At 47.6% G+C, this 11,416-nt stretch overlaps 1 protein-coding gene across 1 annotated transcript; it reads right to left on the bottom strand.

Annotated features, from left to right (window-relative positions):
* Window positions 1-1,929: 1,929 nt before the first annotated feature.
* Window positions 1,930-2,646, bottom strand: NEUROG3 (neurogenin 3). Its single transcript, XM_073354773.1, has one exon. The coding sequence runs from the start codon at window positions 2,644-2,646 to the stop codon at window positions 1,930-1,932; it is 717 nt and encodes a 238-aa protein (XP_073210874.1).
* Between the last annotated feature and the right edge of the window lie 8,770 nt (window positions 2,647-11,416).

Genomic DNA, 11,416 nt, shown 5'->3' with positions numbered 1-11,416 from the left:
TGATTCCTAGGACAAATCCTGCTACTCTTATTCATGAAAATATCCTCATTGAAGTTAATGGGGACTTCTAGTAAGGCAAGAAGCTTTAGCCCATAGTGTATAAGTAACCTAGATCTCTTTGGGGGGATGAAATATGAAATATTCTTTTTTACAAATGCATGAGTTGTGTTCAGATGGAGACTAGTTTAGAATCTTTGTGCGTAAAAAGTGGGGGAAGTTCAACAATATCAAAAACATATTGAAATCATTTCATATCTAACCAAAGACTAGGAAATAGTGATTTTATAGGGAAAGAGGCAATTTTGCTTAAAAAAAAATCATCTACTCCTTCATTCATGAAAATACTTCTCAAGTGTTGAAGCAGCTACACCAGAAAACCCAACTTTTAAAAAAAGTAACCAAATATATTACTGTCCTAACCCTCCTTCCTGCTGTGAATTTCTCATTCAGCGGGACTATAACACTTTCAGCCTGACGTTTCCAGGTGCACACTTTTCTCGTCCTGTAAATAACTGAATATTGCAATAAGCCACCAATAACTCATTAATCTCGTGTTATTAGATTAAATCCCCAGGCATTAAACAACACCTTCCTTCATTCGTCTGTTTGCTGTTCCCCCCATCCGGGTTTTGATTAGTGCCATATATCTTCTCTCTGAATTCAAATAGAAAACTTCAGGGGAAGTGAAATGGATTACTTGTGAAAGATGATAAGAAGAAAGAGATTAGACTGAGTTTTATATATAAATGGCGTATGGTGGTGGCTTTAGTAAGTGCAAGAGTCTTATGGGGTTATTGTTTTATCAAGATGATCTCGGTTTTTTAGCAGTTGCACTTGGTACTTTCAAAACTGCTCGCCGCCCTGTGAGTGATTTACACTGCAGAAAGGAACGTGCATACCAGCTGCATAACTCTCCCAGAATGTTTTCATAAGTGTAAACACAAAAGTGCCCACAACAGCCAAGCAGCTAGGATTGTTACGTTTAGTCTGAGTTCAGTGTGAAGCTTTGATTGCATGTGTTTTTAGTGGACGAGGAGATCCGCTGAGATATGGCGGTAGCCTGGTGCGACTTCAGGACAGAATATCGGCCGCAAATTTTGAGACTATTAGGAGTTGGAGGCAGGGATCAAAGGCATTATGTAAATCCCTATGTTTCTCTTTGTTTCTGCATTTAAAGTGGAGCCCTGGAGCAATATTCTACGGACAGTAGCATGCTCAACTCCTTGGTGACTCATTGGTTGGTAGCCCCCAAATGTGTGTGCTAAAAATTCTTCTGAAAAGACACTATACTATAACAGCGCTAAAAGAGACAGGCTTTATTTTCCTTTTTTGTTTTTTAATTAACATCACCAAACCTGTTTAGTACAATCATTTAAACCGGTGCCAAAAATAATCTTATGTACAAAATATATATTCGTTATGAAATATAATCAATAAATACCAACAGTGAAAAAATTAATATAATTTACCATTTCCAAGTACAAAAATTTGATTTTTAAAGACGTGCTACCATCTTACATCAAAAAGAACTTTGTCTGAAACTTACCAACCGGTGAAATATTGATCACATACACCCAAACCGCCCATAGGTGAGTGAGAGGTTCCCCAATTACAAAAAGAAAAAAAGTATCCCTCTCTAAGCATTCAGAGTTCCTAACGCACCCTACGTGCTCCGGCTCTAGCAGGAGCCCTGGAAAGTGCATATCCATTGGGTTGATCCCCATTATCTTTTAAGGCAAAGCGAGAAAAGCTGATTTCAGAGTCACTTCCAAGATCATTCTCCTCTCCTGGGGTCGGGAGGCAGTGCGTGTCCAAAGAGGTGCATGGTTTGACCATCCGTGCATCGTTTTTGTGTTTGCAGCTGCAAACAAGTCAAGGGAAAGAAAGAGAAGGGGTGGGGGGGGGAATCCCCAAAACACAGTTCTGGCCTCAGACAAACTCTGGGAAGGCATGAGGGCTGTGCCTGGGGCAGGCCGCGGTGTCCGCAGCCTGGTAAGAGCGCCCTTCCTCCAGGGAGTCAGTGGGGCTCAGGCTGCCAGCCTGGGAGAATGGAGAGTACAGCGAGTCCCATTCACAAGGCGAGATGCTGCCGGGACTGGTCAGCTCCAGCAGGCAAGCGGTGCTAGGGGGCTGCCGGAAAGGCTCCCTGGCCAGCTCCTGCTGCCCCACGCTCAGGAGGCTGTGGTCGGCCATCCGCAGGGTTTCGGTCAGTGCCCAGATGTAGTTATGGGCAAACCTCAGCGTCTCAATCTTGGTGAGCTTGGCGTCGTCAGGGAAGGTGGGGAGGACGCTGCGAAGAGCATCCAGGGCGGAGTTGAGGTTGTGCATGCGGTTCCTCTCCCTGTCGTTGGCTTTCATCCTGCGGTTCCTCTTCTGCTTCGTCAGCACCACTTCGCTTTTGGCTTTTGTGCGTCCCCTTCTGGCCTTCTGTTTCTTCTGCGGGCACTCCGGAGGGGGGGCTCTCCCGTGCCCCTCGTCTGCAGGGCAGCCTCCTGCCTGCAGCCGAGTCAGGGAAGGGTTGGGAGAGGAAGGCAGGCTGCCAGTGCCAAGGGAGGAAGCGGAGCCTTCATCGTCAGACACACCATAGTACTGATCCCCCTCGCTGTTCACCTGGGCACCAGGAGAGCAATCGGTCTTGGGAGACATCCTGCAGGGAAACCCAACGCACAGGGAATCGTCAGTTTCCATTCAGCTCCATGCACGCTACACAACAAAACCTGTTCACACAGACACTCTAGGGACTGATCCTGTGTCTAATTCAGGGCAACAAGGCAGCTGTCCCCTGGGACTCCTGGATCTGCGCAGGCTATGGGCGTGGGGGGAGAGAGCCCAGGTACTCCTAAAATACAGATTTAGATCCGAGTGGGCAATAATTCCCCGCTGCTATTGGCAGAAAGAGTGAAGAGGGCGCTTACCTGGATCCCCCGGGGGTGAAGCTGGCGCTGTGGGAGTTGCACTGTTGCAAGAGCCCAGCCAAATTGGTTCCCCGTCTTCTGACCCCTTGGGGATGCGGAGCAGCCTCCTCTCAAGTGCAGCAGAGTGAAGGCTTTGCGTCAGGCACACGACCGCCTTTGAGCTCCTATATATACCGGCCTGAGACAATGGGGATTTCCTGATCAATACAGCGTGTGCCCCCTTGGCACGCTTTATCTTATCAGCCCGGTTTGGAGTGTGCCTGGCTCATTCCTGCCCGCCACCGGCCAATCAGAGAGGCGGCTTGGGGCCGAGCCACGCGAGCCCCTCACTACTCCTCGCACAGCTGGAATCCCAACAAAGGCCAGCGTGGGGAGGAGGAGCAGGAAGACGGGGGAGGCTACAGCCCCATTCTCCCTCGGCGATAGTCCTGAAAGGATCGTTTCAGCAGCTCTCGGGTCACCAGAGAACACGCCCTTCAGCTGGAAAACTCTCCTTTGCAACTATTTGTTTCTGCACCCCCCGGCTGTGGCAGGACACGGCTGGTGCTCACTCTACACAGGATCGGTGCTCATTTAGCCCCTGAACTCAGTTGCTTCTCCTCGTCTTTCAGACAGTTGCTCTTTCACTATAACTGATTAACTGGCGTGCCCCATGCGCCGTGCTGCCCGCACCTGCTCCAGCCAGGAGAGATGATCCAAAGTAAATAACCCAACTAGCTACGCCAGCTTCTCACAAGGTCACAGTTTATTCATTTCTTCCATTCTGGGGGTGGGGGGAGAGGGACCCCTTAGCCCTGCGGTCAAACAAAATCCCGAGCAGTTCCCATGCACACTGGTTCAGATTTCCGGTTCCCCCTAGGCGTCACCAACAATAAACCACTCGCAACAATCTTTCAAAGCTATACAAGAATGGGGCAAAATTCTTAAACACGCTTGATCCCTTGTTTTCAGGTTTGGCAAGGGCAAAACAGCTCTTGTTGTGCTCAACGCCTACCGAGAATTGGGCATCTGAAATATCTGATCTGGTGTAGCCCAGTAACTACGAGGTTGCGGGGAAATACATGGTGGGACGAACAACAAACAACATCACTTCTTTTCTTTAGTAAATCACTTCGGAACGTACTTTAAATGGTACAATTAAATGATCTCAGTGCCAACTTTTCTTTTTCCTGTAAACCCACCTGATTTTAAAGATGGTGAAACATGATCTCAGAGATACTTAAGCAACAATTTCCTTATACTGACAAGTCCCCGAAATAATAAGCAACTTCACAATTTGTTTTAGGAGCAGGTAGAGACACTGGAGGTTTCCACAGATGGAGACTTGAAACGCACTTTTTAAAATTTGGATTCATACAAGAAATTGAGTTTCCAGGAAGAAAAAATATGTTGAGAAAAATGACAATGTTCTATGTATATCTTCTTTGCCTTTGCCTTGCCCTGTCCATCCAGGTTGGTGGTTCTTGGTGTTCTTCATCACCAAGCATTCTTGACACCAAGCTTCTTCATGTCCTATTTCAGTGTCTTGAACCACCTTTTTGTAGGTCTGTCTCATGGTCTTTGGCCCCTGACTACAAGCTCTTGTACTCTCTGGCCAACATATATCACAGTTAGGCATCTCCTATGACACAGCCTTCTCTGTAGATACTCCTCAGCTTTTCTGTGATGGGGGCAACCTGCATCAGGCTCACAGTATTTCATTGCATAGCCTATCAGCTCTCCTCTTGCCCAGCATCCACCTAAGCATTCTCATTTGGGCAGTGTGAAGTAGTTGTTGTTCTCTCTTCCTCATTGGCCAGCATTCTGACCCATACCTCATGGCTGGCCTAATCCCGATTTTATACACTTTGCTCTTTAGTTTAGCTGGCGTAGTCTTATCGCAGAGAATTCCCATCAATTCCCTCCACTTGCACCAAGTGGACCACTTGCAGCTCCTAACATCCACATCCTGGCTTAACACTGACTAGAGGTATTTAAAATGTTTAAATTTAAATTAAGTGCCTCTATGTATGTGTGTGTGTGTATATATATATATATTATAAAATGTAGGTGCCATATTAGCAAAATAAAACAAGGAGCCCCAACGCTGAGAAAATAGGCAATGAGAGACTTTAAAGAAAAAGCATAGCCTGAAGCAGTAAGAATTCCTGCACTTGCTACACCTGTACTGTCCAGGGAGCTTTGGGAAATATTTCTATAGATCAGCTGACATTAAACTGTAGGGATTCAATATCTCTGTGGAATCATAGTTACTGGCAATAATACTTATATCTTACATTTATATTTGGGTATTAGACAAGCTAAACTATATCATGCAAACTCGGCAGGATGATATGCAGATTAGGAGTAGGGATAACTTCCACCACCATTGGAAGGCAGCCATCTCTGGCGTGAAATGCCATGGTATCGAAATGACCTGGTAAGTGGTACCAACTGGCAAACTCTATCAAATGGAGAGTTTAACCACTATAAAAGCTCATTCATCTAGGCATTTTCATTGGGCCGTTTCATTTCTCGAAGCTAAAGGAATCGTGTAGCCGTGCCTCAGAGTAACTGCTAGAAAGGTGCCCAAGAGCCATGGCACAGTCAACGCAACTAAAAGACACCCATGCTCCAAAAAGGGATGCCCTGGAGGATGTTTGTGGGAGGTTACTGCCAGTTATTTTTCCTCTCCTTGTCTTAAAAAAAAAAAAGATAATGCTGTATTTTGTTCTCTTTCGGAGCTTGATCCTGTGCCTACTGAAATCAATGGCAAAGCTCTCAATGACTCTCCTTGCAGGATCACGCCCTGTACGCTCCCCCGGTATGTTCCCCATGGTTTGTTTCCCAAGAAATTCACACTCGTAACGTGATGCCCGGGATACACATCTACTGCCCCTGAAAGAGACATACCTCTCATGCAGACTGCCTGTGAGACATCTGCCATGCCTATGCAGACTTCTCCTTCAGAGACATCTAACTCCATATGTGGTCCCCTTCCGCGAAGGGGCACTTCCTCATGTGGGGTCCCCACTTCTTGATATACTCAACCTTCCTATCAAATATATATTAACCTATCAGCTGGAGGGAATAAGGCTTAAGACAAAAGTAAATAAGTAGTAACAGAGAGAGGTCTAGCAAGAGAGCCAATGTAGGGGCACCCAGAAAATTCTTCATGTTTTTCCATGTTTGCTTCAACTTGATTCTATGTGTGTAGGCTCAGATGCCTTGGATGACCCTTTCATCACTTGCATCCAGTACAGTCTTTTATATACCCCTTTTCTCTTTGGTGAATTCAGCACAAGGATCCTAAGAAGCCTACAGGGGGCAGGTGTATTGAGCTGGGGTAATATGTTTAGCCTTCGCCAAGGTAAATAGATAGTACGCCATAACTGCCTCAAGTTCACATCCGCTTGCCCATGAGACACTTGTCCCACTATGTAAATTGACCTCCTAAGTCACATGCTCCTTTTGGCCCCTTTTCCCCTCTCTCCACTGAATGAGAGGAAAGGACAGCAGCCACCTGTGAACTCCTTCACCTTCACCTCCTTTATGCAGCAGAATGCAAAGCAGGCGGAGTCTCCCAGAGTGTGCTCGCCTACTCCCCATAAAGAAAAGCAAGATGGGGAGGCCTCTCCTAGGCCATTCCACACCCCCAAAGAAAGGTTCTGTATCTATATCTAAGTGCTTATACAGACCCCAAACTGTGGTATCTGAGCAGCTTGCCCAGCAATAATCAAGGAACCATCCTTCAGCTTCCGTTCTGCCCCTTCCCCCCTCCATTACTCTACAATCAGATACTTGGGGGAGGAGGGCAGTTTTACTAGGCAGGCCTGCTGCCCCTCTCATTCAAGGAGCATCTGAGAGGGAAGGCCTCTCTGGCCAGGCTCTCAATCCCCTCCCTTATAAGAACAGAATGGTTTTCATGCCAGGCTGTGATCCTGGTTTCCAACAGGACCCAATTAACTTGAAAAATATAGAGATATATGATGTGAATGAGGAAAAAGTAAGTCAATACCTGTATTTAGTTTGAATGAACCACTAGTTCAGGAGGTGGAGGAACACCACTTGATGGTGAGGGCTTAACCTTATAAATAGCTGAGAGCACAACAAAAGCTCTGGACTAGAACCTTATGCAGGCTTCTAAAAATTAGGCAGAAGACCAAAATAATAGAAAACAGACCGGATCCACGCAGTGAGGATGGAAACCAATGGCATTCAGCTATTAGCCCAGTCGTGGGACAATTTGGTTTTCTTTACATTGCAGGAGGCTGGTGTTCCAGCCTGTGCGTGAGAAAAAAACATTCCCCTTTAAGATGAGTATAAGGTTTTGCTCTCAAGACTCAGCTGTACTAAACAAAGAGCTATTAGGTCCTTTGGCCAAAAAAGATAACGTGATTAGCTTTGGGGGGAGCCCAGGGAAAAGGAGCTCTGCTGAGAAGCTTGTTCCCTGCGAGCCGTCCGGGAGAAGTGGGGAGGCGCCCCGTGAGCAAAGCCAGATGCTTTCTTTCCCAAGGGCGAAGTGGAGCTTTCCCCAGCACCCGCAGGGAATGGTTTGGAGCCCTGCTGCAGACAGAATCCCCGGGGAAAGCTGATGTCACCAATTTTGAGACCTAAACTCTTTTCCCTCCTGAAGAACTCGCTCAGAGCAAAGGATCAGGAGCAGCCACTTCAGTGCGCAAAACGTGCCAGGGGTTTTTGCGCAATAGCTATTCTGAGCAGCATGATTTGTCTGTGCGGAGGCAGGTTTAATTTCCCAGGGTTTCGATTTTAAAGGATATGACATTTCTAAATGTCCAGAAGCCACTCATCGACCAGAGGGGGGAAGAGACAAGAGTGCTTCTAAAGCACACACAATATGGTTTGGAAGCCTTTAAAGGTTCACTTTCCTTCACCAAAACCACTCCTGACATCACTGAAGTTTGGCCGTGGGGATTCGAGCTGGGAGCTATAACGGATATCTATGTGTAAAGCTGTGGTGCTGAAACAGCTCCTTCTCTAGGGCTGGAAACGTGTCCTCTGGCCCTTCGCTGCTTGCCCACTTCAGCAGGGATCTTTGGGCTCCCCCCTCCCCAGCTTGGCACATGGTGCCCCTTTGCGCACTGCAGTCTCCAGAAGCGCAGGAGAGAGGCAGGGTTAACATGAGGCTCCCAACGGCATGTGCATCTGGTGAGTGCCTGTGATTGCTTTAAAAAGGGACGCTGCTTGGGGTTTGAAAGCCTTGTTCGTTCATTTTTCAGGGGGACTGGAAGGGGGGACACTTTTCTTCCCTCTCGAATTTTGTGTGCCCTTTTAGATTTGCAACAAGGGAAAAATGAATAGCAAGGCCCTGGCAGATTTTTGTGCTTGTGCAAATGGTTGACAAAAATCTGGTGAGCGAGTTTCCAACCCTTAGACTGCCCACTTCAAACGTCCTTCAAACAAAAGCTGAAGAGGAAAAGAAAGCCCCACCTGGTACCACTGTTTGCTAAAATAATAATAAATAGATTTCGTTTAATAAATAATTACAAGAGATTGTAAAGTGGAGTGCTTTGGGAAACATTAATCATGGGGCTGGGGGCAGCCATCACCTGCTGGGAAACAAGGCAACTTTATTGTTAAATCACCTTCAGACTGGCACTTTCTGATAACTCTCTCCTATTGCCACAATGACTGGTCGGTTCTGTTTACTCATAGTTAGCATAACAAGCACAATATTACCACAAACGTGATAAAAATCTAGGGGGGGACTGCATTAGGTTCCTACTCACACCTGTCTGGGCAGCTTCAGTACAGAGCTGGCATTAAATGGCCCTTCCAGGAGGGGCCCTTATGTCGTTTACATTGGACTATTTTATACTACTTTATAACAGGTTTACTGCAATCCCTATCTCCCTGCCCTATTTGTCTTATTTTATTGAAAACATATGGTAACCAGTTGAGCTCCATCCCATCTTTCATCTGCCAGGCGTTGGGAATGTTTTGCAATCTGGGGCTTGCCTGCAGGCTGCTCTGACCAACTGGTGCTGTTTAATTTAAGGAAGGGAGTTGAGATAACACTTGGCCTGTTTTTGTCTCTCTCCCGCACACTAACTTCGAATGTAAATACAATTTAATAAAATAAAATAAACGGTCTGCACAAGGGACAGCCCCATGCGCTCTGGGAGCCTTTTTGGGTAGGTGAGAGGGCCACCATATGCCATTTTACAGGCGAGCCCAAGGCGCACGAGGAGCACTTGGGAGGGGAAACGCACAAGAAGGGAGACAAGCGATGGGGCTCTCAAAAGTGGCCAGAGCCTTTATTTACACGTCCCCGAGTCCCCCATTCAGCAAATGACAAACAAACTCTTGAGATCGCTTTAGCGGAAACGAAGGAGCTGGGCAGCACTGAATGCGTGAAAAGGTGCGGTGCGCACCGTACCACCTGTTGTGGGAGCGAAGGCGTCTCAGAGCCCCACTTCTCTGCTTTCCCTCCCTCCCCCCCAGCCAGGATGTGGAAGCCTATTAAAAAGATACTGTGATTTGTGGTGACATATGTTTAGCGAATATGTGCATACTCTTCACAGACACAGAGAGAGCAGCTGCTCTGGCTAACATACCTACCCATAATATAATACCTGTGGCCGGCATCCTTGCGCCCTCTTTTGAGATGACAGACCAACTAATCTTGCTGACAACGGCTCTATTTTGTGACTTTATTGTCAAGTTCAACAGATGTACGTTTCTCCCCCCACCCCAACTCTCACCCACACATACACAAATGTGTTGTTAGGACACAAGGCCACATATGCCAGGCGCGAGGTGCACATATGCCCCCCTTTGTGAAAGGCAGCTAATTCAAACAATATTTCTCCCGAGGAAAAAAAAACAAACCAAACTGGACCAAGTGGAGCTCAGCACGTGCCATGAACTGTATCTTCCCTTCTGCGAGCATCGAGGGTGCGCACCCAGACCTGAGCCAACAAGGGCAAGTTGGCTCGAAGGCTGGGAAGCCTCTTAGCATTCACTCTCGGGGCATGGCAGGTGTGACCGCGCTAAAACAGGGGCTTAAAGAGGGTTCGGACAAAACGCTCACAAAGACCTCTCTGGTCTGGGCTCCGGGGAAATCTGTGTTTGTCCCAGCCGCTCCATGCGCCCCCTTCTCCGACCTATCCACTGGGAAAGCTGAGCCAAATCACTGGGAGGGCGGTAGGAAAAATATCCTGTATCTTTGGTCTCAGAGCCATCTTTGCCCCTTGGGCAGTGCTCTGGTCCGGCTTGACACGTAGGATAGAGAAGTTAGCGGGAAAGGAAGAGGTGGAGACCATGGGGCCCCAGACCTGGCCTTGCGTGAGAGCGGACGCCAATTGGAAAGGCTTTACGACAATGCATTTCTAGAAACAAGTTTTCGAGCCGGCTCTGAAATTAAACTCTAGGGGCTGGAGCGAGCCTCGGGGAGCCTGAGAATCAAACTGGACTCGTCTGTAAAACACTCTGAACAAGGGAAGAGGACCCGTTTGTCTCCCCCTCCGCGTGCTGGTCAGTTTCCCAAGACACCTTTGAGGGAGACATTGACGTTTCAACGTAGACTCCACAGTCCTCGTTACCAGAACCGGTTCCTGGGAACCGTGCAAAGAAAGTCCTCACCTTCCGAAACACCGGGCTTCCCCAAGGCACCCCCATGCCTGGAGGTGCCCGCCGCTGATTTGTTTCGCCGAGAAGGAAGGGCAGCGTCCGGAAGAAACCTGGGGAAAGCCGCTTAGTGCGGATTATTTGCTCAGGGCAGACGCATTCCTTGATCTTCCTGCCTTTTCAAAGTGGGTCCTGCCAATGTGAAGAACACAAAAGTTAGTAAGACTTTTCCTACACAGACCAGTACAATCAAATAAATACACACTCCAAATGACCATGAGTTGTGGTTTACGTATGGAGAGGGGATCAAACATAAGACCCCGGTTACTGGACCTCAGATATCCTGGTCCTTACTGTCAGTAGCTGGCGAATGGATTCTTTTGTCCTTTAAATGCACTTTCCTCGTTTCCTAATTAATCAACCCAGAGACTGTTCAGCCAGAGCAGTTTTATTTGTCTTTGGCTCTAAAGGCCAGTTCAGCATAGGCCTCTAAAAGGCACCTCCAGGGATGGATCCGTGGCCTTGAAACGTGCCACCCCCTCCCCTCCAGACAGAATGAAACACACGAGGGCAGAGATCGGGGGGCAAACGCCCCACAACCGGGCTACCCATTTAATTGATCAGGAATGAGGAGGGAAGGGGGACCGTTCCCTTTCTCATCAGACCGACGCAGAGTGGGCAATCTAGCTCAACAGTGTCCCACTGTGCCCTTTCCCCAGCGCTTCTCCAGCCTCCCGGCGCGCACACACTGACCTAAAGACATCTCCTGGGGTCTTCCTGGGAAATAATTAATTACTCAGCTAACTTTAAAACGCTGTGCAACAATCAGTCTCCAAGTCAGTGAATAGGAAAAGCAGCAAAGGATGTTTTAAAAACCCCAGCAAGTCCCATTTAGCACAGTAAATCTTCCTGCTGTTTAACTGTCTTTTGTG

The sequence above is a fragment of the Lepidochelys kempii genome, chromosome 7, assembly GCF_965140265.1.
Source record: "Lepidochelys kempii isolate rLepKem1 chromosome 7, rLepKem1.hap2, whole genome shotgun sequence".
Taxonomy (NCBI): Eukaryota; Metazoa; Chordata; order Testudines; family Cheloniidae; genus Lepidochelys; species Lepidochelys kempii.
Note: the sequence above shows the minus strand (reverse complement) of the source record. Positions and strands in the feature narration are given on the sequence as shown.